The sequence below is a fragment of the Rhinopithecus bieti genome, unplaced genomic scaffold, assembly GCF_001698545.2.
Source record: "Rhinopithecus bieti isolate Rb0 unplaced genomic scaffold, ASM169854v2 scaffold_9581, whole genome shotgun sequence".
Taxonomy (NCBI): Eukaryota; Metazoa; Chordata; class Mammalia; order Primates; family Cercopithecidae; genus Rhinopithecus; species Rhinopithecus bieti.
This window is the reverse complement of record NW_016806413.1, coordinates 687,494-701,125: the sequence shown is the minus strand read 5'-3', so window position 1 is coordinate 701,125 and position 13,632 is coordinate 687,494. Positions and strand designations below refer to the sequence as shown.

The following is a 13,632-nucleotide window of genomic DNA, read 5'->3' as shown; positions in this document are numbered from 1 at the left end:
CCTCGTGATCCGCCCGTCTCGGCCTCCCAAAGTGCTGGGATTACAGGCTTGAGCCACTGCGCCCGGCCTGCTTTTCTTTTTCTAGGCTTATTAGGTATAAGCTTAGATTATTGCTTTGAGACTTTTTCTTTGTTCTCATGTATGCATTTTTAGTGCTGTATATTTTCCTCTCAGCACTGCTCTAGCTTTAACCCCTACGTTTTGACATGTTATAGTTTGTCCAAAAAAAAAATTACATCAGAGTTAAACATGCAAGGGAGAGTTTATTTAAGATTACAGCAATAGGGGAGAGAGATTGAACTCAACTCCAAATATCGCACTGGCAGCTGGAGATTTATAGCCAACAGAGGGGGTGAGGGTTCAGTAGATGGAAAATTACCAAAAAAATCTTGGCTAGGTATCAAGGATGGTGGGCGTGGGGGTGGGGGATTAAAAAAAAAAACACAAATACGGGTTTTTGTGTGGCATTTGGCTGGAGTAGAATAGTTATTGTCTAAAGGTTTTCTTTCTCACTAGGCTGGCCTTTTCCTGGTCCTTTGGCTAATGAGAGCAGGCTTTTGTTAGGTTTTGTTTTTTGTTTTGTTTTGTTGTTGTTTTTGTCTGTGGTTATTGGCATTTCCAGGCTACTGGCTTGTCTGGGACACATTAGGCAAAAAGAAAGCTGGGACTCACCTCTGTACGATTCTTTGGGTCCTGTGGTCCCTAGCCAATCTGCCTTATTTTCTCCACCTTTCCGAGTCTCTTATACTTGCCCAGGGTTTTAGTTGTATCTTGGGATAGGGACAGGGAACGTGTTTACACAACCTTCCTGGAAGCAGAAGTCTCCTTATTGGCAGTTTTAATCGAACAGAATACTTGATAGCACCGGGGTAGTTTTGAGAAACCCTCCAGTGCATATTTTATTCCCAGCACCTCTTGCTACTTAGAGACTGCCTGCCCAGTGGGACTGAGGCCTCTGTTACTTCAGAGGGAGAGGGAGTTTCAGCTGAGAATAAAGGAATCAGTGTTCAGCTCTGGCTTTCAACTAGAACTTGTGAAAGGGCACAGCAGAAACAAGAAAAGTATCGGCATGAGAGATCAGAAAGTGTTTTGTTTTGTTAATTTTTGAATTTCAGAAGCTTCCTTTTAAATATCAAGACTCAAAGCCTTGTATTTTTAGAGTTTAACATTATAAAGGAAGCCATTGAGTAGAGAGGATGCAAGAGACCCACTTCACAGGAGGGAGAGGGTACCTCCTTGGCTTGGAAGAGGTGCCGAGGGGGAGAGCAGGAGAGCAGAACCAAGAGCTGAGCACACTTTGAAAGAGTCTTTGAAAGGCTCTGACTTCCTCTGGCCCCTCTGGGTTAGAAACTCAGAGTGGGGGTGGAAAGCCAGAGGAGGGGAATGCAGCACCCCACAGGCTGGGTCACAGTCTCCAGGAGCGCCAGGCCGAGGGGGCCGGAAGCAGTGCTCTCCAAGGAGCCTGAGAGAGGGCTGGAAGCTCCTGTGGTCTTGGGGTCCTGCACTCCCCTGATATGGAAGCCAAGGCTGCCCGTGTTTTCTGTGTTCTCACTGGTCCATGGAGGAGAGCTGTGAGATGGACAGCCAAAGGCCAGGTCCACAGGGAGGGTGCCACACAGGGAGGGTGCCATTGAGCTTCAGGAGGTAGCAGTGTTGCCAGAGCCAGCACCAGGGCCCAGTTGGCAGAGGACGTATGTTAGATGCTGGCTGTGCTGAGAGCACAGAACTCACTACAGTCCTTCATGGACGCTTCACCAACAGAGCAAACAGGGCAAGGACATGGGCAGCCGAGGCCCACAAGGGCAGGGTGGCCACAGCTGGGGACACAGGTCCCTCTCTTCAGGTGCCAGGGGGGCATGTAGGCTCCCTGAATCATCCACCACCCCAGACACCACCTTGGGAAGAAGTATGAGTGGAGGGAGAAGGACAGAGAGGGGAGAGCAGCTGGGCTCTTAATCAGCCAGCTGTGAATGCCACACCGACCAAGCGCTTTTCCCAGCATTTTAACTGTAGTTTAAAATACCACAATCCATGTGTTCAGGCAGACTTTCAGTTGCAGATTACATAAAACCAAACTCAGTTGACCTAAACAATTAGGGGTATGTCTCAGCTTACCTGACCTAGAAGGCTGAAGAAGGGCCAGCTTCAGGCAAGGTTTGATCTGGCAGCCTACATTATATGAGCACACCCAGCTTCTCTCTGCCCTTTCCTCAGCCTGTCTCTTGCATAGCTTCCCCACGTGTCCCAGCAGGCCTGGGTGGTGCTTGCTGGGTTTCTCTCCAGTGGGGATGCAGAGCATCTCATGCAGCTTCACAGAAGGATGAAGAAGCACGTCTCGCAGATGCCTTGGCAAGTGTCTCCCTGTGTCTCCATGGCCTGACGATGAGGTCTGCTGGTTGGCTTAAAGGAGGGGGTTGGTGGGCACCATCATGAAGATCCAAGTGTCATTTTCTTTTTTTTTTTTTTTTTTTTTTGAGACAGAGTCTCGCTCTGTCGCCCAGGCTGGAGTGCAGTGGCCGGATCTCAGCTCACTGCAAGCTCCGCCTCCCGGGTTTACGCCATTCTCCTGCCTCAGCCTCCCGAGTAGCTGGGACTACAGGCGCCCGCCACCTCGCCCGGCTAGTTTTTTGTATTTTTTAGTAGAGATGGGGTTTTACTGGGTTAGCCAGGATGGTCTCGATCTCCTGACCTCGTGATCCGCCCGTCTCGGCCTCCCAAAGTGCTGGGATTACAGGCTTGAGCCACCACACTTGGCCTCGAAGTGTCATTTTCTAAACAAAATGGAAAAGAAAGTATTGTGTGGCCCCAAATAGCCTGTGTCCTCCATAAGTGGCAATTTTTTTTTTTTTTTTTTTAGACAGAATCTCACTCTGTCATCCAGGCTGGAGTGCAGTGGCGTCATCTTGGCCCACTGCAACCTCCACCTCCCTGGTTCAAGCAATTCTCGTGTCTCAGCCTCCCGAGTAGCTGGGATTACAGATGTACAACCACCACACCTGGCTAATTTTTGTATTTTTAGTAGAGATGGGGCTTTGCCATGGTGGCCAGGCTGGTCTTGAACTCCTGGCCTCAAGTGATCCACTCACCTAGGTCTTCCAAAGTGTTGGGATTACAGGCATGAGCCACTGCGTCCAGCCCAAGTGGCAAATTAGTTTATTCCTACCGTCGGCAGAAATAAGGGTTACACACTTTAAACCTGTTCCATGCATCAGTTTAACAAATCCCAGCCAGGCACGGTGGTTCACGCCTGTAATCCCAGCACTTTGGGAGGCTGAGGTGGACAGATCATGAATTCAGGAGTTTGAGACCAGCCTGACCAACATGGTGAAACCCTGTCTCTACTAAAAATAGAAAAATTAGCTGGACATGTGGAGCACGCCTGTAATCCCAGCTACTCCGGAGGCTGAGGCAGGAGAATCACTTGAACCGGCAGGCAGAGGTTGTAGTGAGCCGAGATTGTGCCACTGCATCCAGCCTGGGCAACAGAGCAAGACTCCATCTCAAAGAAAAAAAAAAATCCCTTTGAATGTACCAAAAACAAGTGAAAGAGCTGTTTATTATTTACCTTTTGAGTTCTAATAGGAAGTGTTCTATTCTGTCTTCCAGAGCCCCAGCCACTCGTAAGTTGTTATTTCCTGGAGATTCTTATAAAATTTTCTTCAGGGTACTGACTATACCCCCACATGAAGAGGCCTTTCTTTCCTAGTCTTTAGGCTCTGTTTTCATTAGGACCCACATAAATGATATAAGTACTATTTTGAAGTAATTCTAATCAAGACCTTTACATTGTTGCCATGTTATTTTTCTGCTTTCCTGATGAATATTCCTCCCATATAATATAATTTAAATATTATCAAAAGATTTATTAGCAAGGTGTTCATACATCACATAATTACTGCTAAATCTGTAGCACTATTTGAAACCCAAATGAACTTTTAAAATCTTTGTACTTTATTATTTTGAGTGATTTAATATTTTCCTATTTCTATCTAGAGTAAACTGAGCCATCCCCTTATTCTATCCGTCACCTCACAGTGGGAAGAGGAGCATTCTGGTACTTTCTGTGCATTGCCTCTTGACTGGGATATATGCAGAGCAGGTTCCAGGTTCCACTGCGTGCAGCGCACATTGCTATTTTCTCTTCTATTCAGTTCACCTTTGAAAGTGCTGTTTGTGACCCACTAAGGAACTGGGACCCACAGTTTAAAATGGATCATCAGGGCCAAAGGCTGGCAGGTGGAGGAGCCTGGCTCCCTTTGAGTCACGCTGCCCAGGACAGTGACCACAGCCTTGCTGACCCCAGGGGAGCCGCGGGCCCCAGGCTCCAGCCAGCCCTGCTTGGCAGAGGCTCATGCTTCTCCCTGGGGACCTGGCCCATTTCCGTGGCTCCTCCCTGTCCCCACTCTGCCCTGCTGGTGACCCAGTGTGGCTCTGCCCTTCCCCTCTGACCCTGCACCTTGTCCCCTTCCCAGAGGAGTGGGCTCCTCTCCCTCTACCCATTTGTTGTGGTCAAGGGTGCTCATCCTTGCTCCTCGGAGCCCACTGCACGAGCACCTCCTTTCCCGGCAGCTTCCACGCCTGCACAGATGCTCATGAGTTTCAACCCTCTTCATTCAGCTTTCCTTCAGGAATCTTAGGGAAAAAAAAAAAAGGGCACAGTGATTTCACCGTTTTCTTTTTTTCCTTTCTTTCTTTTTTTTTTTAGACAGGGTCTCACTCTGTTGTCCAGGCTGGAGTGCAGTGGCACATTCTTGGCTCACTGTAACCTCTGCCTCCTGGGTTCAGAGTAGCCTCAGCCTCCTGAGTAGCTGGGATTACAGGCATGCACCACCATACTTGGCTAATTTTTGTATTTTTATGAGAGACCACATTTCACTTTATTGGCCAGGCTGGTCTCGCACTCCTGACCTCAAATGGTCCACCCACCTCGACCTCTCACAGTGCTGGAATTACAGGTATGAGCCACCGCACCTGGCTGATTTCACCATTTTTAAACCAGATCTTTGGCTTCTCCTCTGAGCTACCTTGTGGAGGTGGTGATTCCTCAGCTCAACTAACTGGTCACACAGGCTGGAGCCCAGGGGTCCTGGCTGGGCACCAAGGCCTTTGGGCCTCCCGGTATAGCTGTCCCCACCCTTGTTGTCTATACATCTTGGTGCCAGACTTCCAGCTCCCCACCCACCTTCCTGCGCTCATCCCTCCAGCCAGGAGTCTCTCAGAAATGCAAGCTCAACACCTTAGCTCCACTCCCTAAAGTCTCCAGTGGCTCCCAGAGCTCTTGGGGTAACTAATGTCTGGTCTCCTCACCTGGCTGTTAGGGCTTCAGGTGGTCTGACCCCACCTGCTTCTCCAACTCCATTTCCTGCCACTTTCCATTCGTCATCATTTATTCAACAGATGTTTTCTAAACACCTGTGTGCCAGGATGTTCAGGGTGCTTGCACTGTATGGGTCAAAACTCTGCCCTGGCCAGGCGCGGTAGTTCATGCCTATGATCCCAGCACTTTGGGAGGCTGAAGTGGGCGGATCACAAGGTCAGGAGTTTGAGACCAACCTGGCCAAAATGATGAAACCTTGTCTCTACTAAAAATACAAAACTTAGCTGGGTGTGCTGGCATGCACCTATAATCCCAGCTACTCAGGAGGCTGAGGCAGGAGAATTGTTTGAACCCAGGAGGAGGAGGTTGCAGTGAGCCAAGATCACACCACTGCACTCCAGCCTGGGTTACAGAGTAAGACTCTTGTCTGCTCCAACCCCTTCACCCCTGCAAAGAAACCGCTCTGCTCTGTGAAGTCTTCGGGATAGAAGGCATGAGACAGTCAATACACATGTGGAATGAGCATGAGACAGCCAATACGCATGTGGAATGAGAAACGATACGGGGGAGAGTGGAATGTGTGGAACGGATGTAGTGCGGGGAGGATTGCCAGCCTCGGGAAGGCAGTGTTAAAGAGGTTGGGGAGGGGGCAACTGAGCAGAAGCTTTAGTGGGTGAGGGGGGCCATGGGAGTGTATCAAGGTGGAGCGGGCAGAGGGGGCTTCCCATCCAAGCCACTCACAGGGTTCCAGACCCCACATGGGGTCAGGGCCATGCTGCCCTTCAGGCTGCAAGTCAGGCTCCATGAGCTGCTTAGGTCAAGTGCAGCGGCATCAGCCTGGCCCAGGTGCCATAGCAGCTATGCTGCTGTGGCCCTCACTCTGAGCTCTGTGCCAGCTGCCCTTTTCTGTGTTTTTGTTATGGTTTTCACTTGGGTTTTTTGTTTTGTTTTGTTTCGGTTTTTTTTGTATCAAGAAAAATTATTTCAGGAGACCTCTGGCATTTTCTGGCAGACTCTGGAGGCAACAGAAGCTTGGCCTAGGGCAGAACTGAGTTCAAATCTCAGCTCAGACAATAGCTGTGTTATTCTAGTAAGTTACTTAACTTATGGAAACCTCACTTTTCTCATCCATGAAATGATAAAAGCACCTTCTTTGCTAGGTTATTGTGAAAATTATTTATTTTTGGCCAGGCGCAGTGGCTCGCACCTGTAATCCCAGCACTTTGGGAGGCCGAGGCAGGCGGATCACGAAGTCAGGAGATGGAGACCATCCTGGCTAACACTGTGAAACCCTGTCTCTACTAAAAATATGTATATATATAAAAATTAGCCAGGCGTGGTGGCAGGCGCCTGTAGTCCCAGCTACTTGGGAGGCTGAGGCAGGAGATCGGCGTGAACCCGGGGGGCGGAGCTTGCAGTGAGCGGAGATTGTGCCACTGCACTCCAGCCTGGGCAATAGAGCAAGACTCCGTCTATAAAAAAAAAAATTGTTTATTTTTCATCTTACTCATTCAACCACCATTTGTGAATTGCTCCTGTGTGCTAGGCTGTGTAGTAGGTGCTGGGGACACAGTGAAGACGCCATGGGCCCTGCCCCAGGAGGCTGTGTCCAGAGGGCAGAGTGCCATGTGGCTGTTTTGCACAGCACCTCTCAGGCGCCTCACACAGCCTGGCACCCAGGAAGGCGCGTGTGGGGCAGCTGCCACAGCTTTCTCAAGATGAGGAGAGCCGGCATGCCCTCAGGCTGGCCGAGACCCTGTGACTGTCACTTTCCTTTGGCTTCATTCCAGAGGCTGCAAGGACATAGTCAACACATTAAAAGCAGGGCTGCCATCACCTTTTCCTTATGTCCACCACCTCCCCAGTTTGGCACCTTCCATCTGGAGCTTCGGTCAGGTAGACAGATGAAGATACCAGGCCCACACAGTACCTAGGGAGAAAAGCAAAGGCTCATGTACCTTCTGGGTGCAACCCCTTCACCCACAGCTGAAACTATTCCCTGCGTAGCATTTCACTTAACAACTACTGAGATTTTAACAAATGCCAGATTGTAGAATTAAAACGTCATCTCAGCACCTTGCCTTTCACTGAATGTTAAATAGAGGCTAACATTCAATTTTTTTAGATCATTTCTGTTTTTTGCAAAAACATACCAAGTTCACCATGAAAACAGATGCTGGGGTGTGCCCCCTCCCCACGGCTGGCACTTTCCCCTGCAGCCACTCACTGGAGACTTGGGCTGCCCAGAGCAACACATGGGGGCTGAGCGCAGGTGCCTTCCTCTGTGGGGTTTGACTGGGCTTATTTACACAGGCAGCTGAGAAGTGATTTCCACACATTTTGATGTCCACAGTAACAGCAGAAAATTGTATACCCTAGAGGATATTAAAATTCTAAGAAAAGTATTCCAGTTTGCTTCCATTTCCATAGTTTGGGGAACTTAAAACAGTCATTCTGCTGTGTGATTGTGTCACTATGTGCTCCCTCTGCTCGGCTCCAGAGTGCTTAGGAGACCCATGGGCCTGGTCTCCGCCCCCTGGACATTGGTTGGACCTGGGAGATGAAATGTCCACGGATGGTCAACACGAGGGGACCAGCTGATGTAATGTAAATAACATGATTGACTCCAACAAATTAGGAGTGTGCTGGTTCCGAGGCTTTCACCTGCAGAAACATTCGGATATCACCATTTGCTGTTGGCCTAGGTGGCCATCTCCTCGCCCAAAGAGAGTAACGGGGAGTCTAGCCCCTCCCGGTAAAGGATGCCTGCAGGTAGTGATCGCTTTTCTATTCTTCCTCGAACGGTTCTCCTGTGTGCTAGCACCTGGTGTTAGTCTGTGACAGCAGCCGCTTGCTAGAGTGATGTCTGACTTCGATGCTCTCATGGACATGTGACAACCACACTTTCATCCACACCCCTAGTGTGCCACCCACAGGCTTCTCCCACATTCGGACTCTCACCCAGTGGGACCCAGCTTCCTCCCAGATGTTCGGACTCTTGTTAGTTGTCGCTTCCCACCACAGTCACTTTGGTTGCCTGTGGTCTTTGGTAGCTCACGTGCTGTTTGTGCTCATTGCTCACATAGACACCTGTGAGCATGCGTTTGCTCATGAGGCATTAGGGACGGCACTCTGTGTGATGGCTGCTTGCATCACAGAGGCCCGTAGAGAAGTGCAGCAGCGTTTCATGTGTTTGGAAATGTGAACCCATGCACATGAACAGACATTCACAGATCTTACTGGCGCACAGTGCCACAACCAACTGGGAGCATTGGCCATGGAAGGCTTGGCATGGGCTGGTACCTCCTCCAGAGGGGCCTTGCTAAAGGGCCATGAAGGTCAGTTACGGAAGAAACACATGTGGTTCTGTGGCTGCTTCCTGTCTCCTGATTTCCTGGAAATTTGCCATCAATGAGGCTGATTTCCCCTGCCTTACTCCTCAGGGACCTAAAGTACTCTCTTCTTCCCTCAGAGCGGCATGGAGAGTCTCCTGTAACACCCTTTCATTTTGTTCATTTGAACCTTGTGTTATGTGACTTGTATGTGTGATACACACGTCACGACAGACAGTAACTCCCAGAAGGCCAGATTTGTGTGTGAGTTCATTTTGCGTTGCTGCCCTGCCCTGGGCTGCGTGTCGTGGTGCTTTCTGTGTAGCAGAACATCATCAGTATTGGAGGGATGCGTGCACAAGGCACAAGCAGAAGGAAGGAGTTTAGTCAAAGGTGGCGATTTGTACGTTACGTGTATTCAGTTTTTATTACTGACATGCTTTCAGTGCTTCTCTGTCTCATTCAGTAAACACACATGTATTACATGCTTTCTGTGTGTGAGGTGCTCCTGGTAAGGGGGATCCAGGTCCCCAGCTGTTCAGTGTTGTGATCAGTACTTCGTCTGAACTGAGAGTTGTCAAGGATGCTCTTCAGAGCATTGTGACAAACCCCCAGCCTGCTTGATTAGGAAGCTAGAGGAGGTTTCTTTCTTAAGGAAAGGAGGAAGTCTGCTTGTGTGCAGGTTTGAAGGATGAGGAGAAGTCGTGGTATCAAAAAGGTGAGGAGGTTAAAACAACAACAAGATCCCACTACATACGTATTAGAACGACTAAGATCAAAAAGCAAAAAAATAAAAAATAAAAAAACCCTTACATTATTAATTGGTGAGAGTGTGGAGCAACAGGCACTCACTGCTGGTGGGAATGAAAAATGGTACGGCCACTTTTCTAGTTTGGCAGTTTCTTTCAAAACTAAATGCCATATGATCCAACCATTACACACCTAGGCATCCACCAAATTAATTTGAAAACTTACGTCCACACAAGAACCTGCACACAAATGCTTATGGCATCTTTATTCATAATCACCAAAAACTGTAACCCACCAAGATGTCTTTTTAGAGGTGAATAGATAGATAAACTGTGACACATTCATACTGGGAAATACTATTCAGTGATAAAAAGGAATAAGCTATAAAGCCATAAAAAGGCATGGATGAATCTTAAATTCATATTGCCAAATGAAATAAATCAATCTGGAAAGGCTACATACCATACGATTCCAAATTATGTGACGTTTTGGAAAAGGCAAAACTGTAGAGACAGTAACAGATTAGTGGTTTCCAGAAGTTCAGAGCTGGGACTTGGGGATGAGGTTGGATAAGTAAAGCTCCAGGGATTGTTTCGGGTAGTAAAACTATTTTGTGTGATACTATAATGGTGGATAGCTGACACTATGCATTTGTCAAAACCAATAGAATGTACAACAACAAGAGTGAACTACAATTAAAAAGTCATTTATGAAGTCGGGGGATCTCAGGATGGGAAACAGAATGTGACATATCAATCTAATTATATTAAATTTGTGTGAAACAGCCTCACTGGGCAAAGTTGTTGGGGGGCAGGGGAGAAAAAAGATGCTGACCTGAAATGAGTGGAGTCTTAAAGACAAAAGGCAGAAGCAACTGAACACAGTTACTGCACTCTAGTTAATAAAGTTGTTTTCCACAGGGGTACAGGTGAACAGTTCTGCTACCACTATGTACATATACTGGCATTAACCATGCAATATTTGTCTGGCTGTACCTGGTTTATTTCACTTAACATAATGGCCTCCAGGCTCATCCATGTTGCTGCAGGTGACAGGATGTCATTCTTTTTATAGCAGAATAGTATTTCATTGTGTATATTTACCACATGTTCTTTATCCATTCACCCACTGATGAGCACTTAGGCTGATTCCATATCTTGAGTGTCGTGAACGGGGCTGCAATAAACATGGGAGTGCAGATACTTATCTGTCATACTGATTTCCTTTCTTTTCCATACATCCCCGATTGCTGGATCATATGGTATTTTAATTTTTCTTTTTTTGAGGAACTGCCATACTGTTTTCCATAGTGATTGCACTAATTTATTTTACCACCAACAGTGTACCAGAGTTCTCCCTTTCTTTGCATTATTGCCAGCATGTTATTTTTTGCTATTTTTTATAATAGCCAAGTAAATTTACATCAGGCTGGCCTCAAACTCCTAGGCACAAGCAATCCTCCTGCCTTGGGTTCCCAAAGTGCTGGGATTGCGGGTGTGATCCACTGTGCCCAATCACAGGCTATTTTTAGATTTCATATTCTACCACTTCAAATAAGATGCAAAAGGCTTACAAAAGCCATTGAACTCAAGTAAGGTGATTTATTAATATTTACCCAGATGCTGACCATTTCAGTTGCTCATCTTTCATTCCTGAAGTTCCAGGTTTCCCTTTGGAAGCATTTCCCTTCAGCCTGCAGAATTTCCTGTAGCATTTCTTTTAGAGCAGGTCTGCAGATGACAGAGTACCTTAATTTTTATTCATCTGAGAATGTCCTTAACTCACCTTCATTCCTGGAGGATAGAATAAAGAGTTCTGAGTTGACAGTTCTTTTCTTTCCGTCTGTGAAAGTTGTGGTTCCACTGTCTTCTGATCTGCATGGTCCCTGATAAGATGTCTGCAGTCACGCACATTGCCATTCCTCGGCATGTAAAGTGTCATTTTGCTCTGGCTATTTTCAAGATGTTTTTTCAATTATAGTTTTTCAGCAGTTTGATTATGATGTTTCTGGGCCTGGTTATCTTTTAATTTACCATATTTAGGGTTGTTCAGCTTCTCAAATTGGAAAAAGTATGTCTTTCACTAAATTTCAGAATTTGAAGGCATTTCTTTAAGAAAATATTTTTCTGCACAATTCTCTTTCTTTTCTCCAGGAACTAAGAGAACACAATTTTATATTGTCTTTTGATATGAGCCCACAGATCCCTGAGTCTTTGTTTATTGTTTTTCCTTTCTTTAGATTGGATCATTTCTATTGATCTCTCTTCAAATTCAATAGCTGTTTTCTCTGTCATCTCTACACTATTATTGAGCTTTTCCTGTAAATATTGGGTATTTTTTGAGGTATCATGTGATTTTAATGTATAGAAAACTTGAGAGCCACTGACTTAATACTCCAAGGCCTTTGCGTCCTCATCTTAAAAAAATGAGGATGACAGTGTGGCCTTACCACTTCCCAGGGTTTCTAGGCAGAACTAAGGGGCATTGCTGTAAGACTCCAGGACTTTGATGCTTGGCACAATTCGTCAGATTTAGCCAGGGAGTCAAGACTAACTAATAATGCCCATTGAGTTCTATTCCCAGACATAGCAGGGTATTATTGTTCAAGATACTGCCAATAATCCAAAAGATGTTGTGACAGAAATTCTCATGATTTGAATAGTTGAAACAGGCTAGAAGCATGTGAACCATTGCACATTGTCCAAGTTGTAAACGTGTGAAGGTGCTTAACAAATGACCCCAAGAGTTTGCAGGGGATGTAGCACAAGCCACTAAGTTTAGGACAGGCTGAGACAGAGGCAGGTACCAAGTGCCAGGACCTGTGAGGGAGGGGAATGACCAGCATCAAAGAGACTAGAATTTTTATCTTAAAATATGTTCTGAAATAAAAGTACAATGTACAAATTTGACCGAAACCTACCATTAGCATATGTTATAGGAATTTTTAAGTTAACTGAGTTCATAATTTGGGCTGCTGTAAAAAGAATGTACATAATTATGTTAAGAGTCACACAGGCTAGAGTCAAAAGGAATTGTTCTCAGATCTGCTAAGTACATTTAGTGGTATAGTCACCAAAATTATGTTTTGATATTAGACAATTGTACTAAGTATTAATGTGCTTATGCATGATACATTGGCTTACTTGTTTTAATGTTTAATAAAATGTGATATCCATTAAATATCCTAAATGGCACAGATTAAGAGTAGATATTTTAACTAAAGCTAGTCTCTTATTATTAACAGAATATCCAAGGTATCTCCAAGCACCCAATTCAGATTACTAAACCTAAGAGTTTTAAAGGTAACTCATTTCTTACTATCTTGCTAAAGTCTTGGGTAATTCTTTTATGTGACAGGGTGTCACTCTGTCACCCAGGTTGGAGTGTAGTTGTGCGATCATGGCTCACTGCAGCCTTGACCTCCTAGGCTCAGGTGATTCTCCCACCTCAATCTCCTGGGTAGCTGGGCCTATAGGCATGCACCACCATACCTGGCTAATTTGTGTGTGTGTGTGTATTTTTTGTAGAGATGAGGCTTTGCCATGTTGCCAAAGCTGGTCTCAAACTCCTGGGCATAAGTGATCCTCCCACCTCAGCCTCCCAAAGTGCTGGGATTACAGGTGTGAGCCACTGTGCCGTTTTTTAACATTTTTAAAAAGGTTACTTGTCATTGATTTTTTATAGAACTAACTGCTTCACCTTTCTGAAGTTCTTTGTATTTGCATGACCAGGATTTAAATATACATTGAAAAAATAAAAAACAGCTAAAGTGATATGGTACCTCCCTATTAGCAGTTTACAAGTGGAAATAGATGATAATTATATCAGGAAAGTAGCTTTCCTGCTACCATCTCTCCCCCACCAGCCTCCCAATAAAGAAAAAACAAACATATAATAGCACTGGTGCTTATTAAAGTCTGAACATTACTGGAAATGTTTATAAAAGCACACTAACACTCTTAAAAAGAGTCTAAGAGCACATTATAAAGCACACTAACACTCGTCTTTCTTTTAAGCTATTCTGCTGTAATGCTGATGGGTACGTTTCTTAAAAAGAAAAAGTTCAAATCTAAGCAAATGAGAGTTCTGCTGCCCATGCCCTGTACACGTCCTCCCCTTGGCAGTGGTGCTCCTGCCCTTCTCTTGGGGTCCCTGCTGTGCAAGAAGGTCCTGGCAAAGCAGTGAAACCCGATGAGCAGTCTTGCAGTCTTGTCTCTTCTCTCCTCTCCTCTC

The 13,632-nt window shown here is 46.0% G+C and overlaps 1 protein-coding gene across 1 annotated transcript in view; it reads left to right on the top strand.

Annotated features, from left to right (window-relative positions):
- The window catches only part of POLN (DNA polymerase nu), a 171,494-nt gene that overhangs the window by 105,765 nt on the left and 52,097 nt on the right, over nucleotides 1-13,632 (top strand). The window contains 1 exon segment of the mRNA XM_017876239.1: nucleotides 12,644-12,701. Coding sequence (XP_017731728.1) covers nucleotides 12,644-12,701 — 58 coding nt within the window.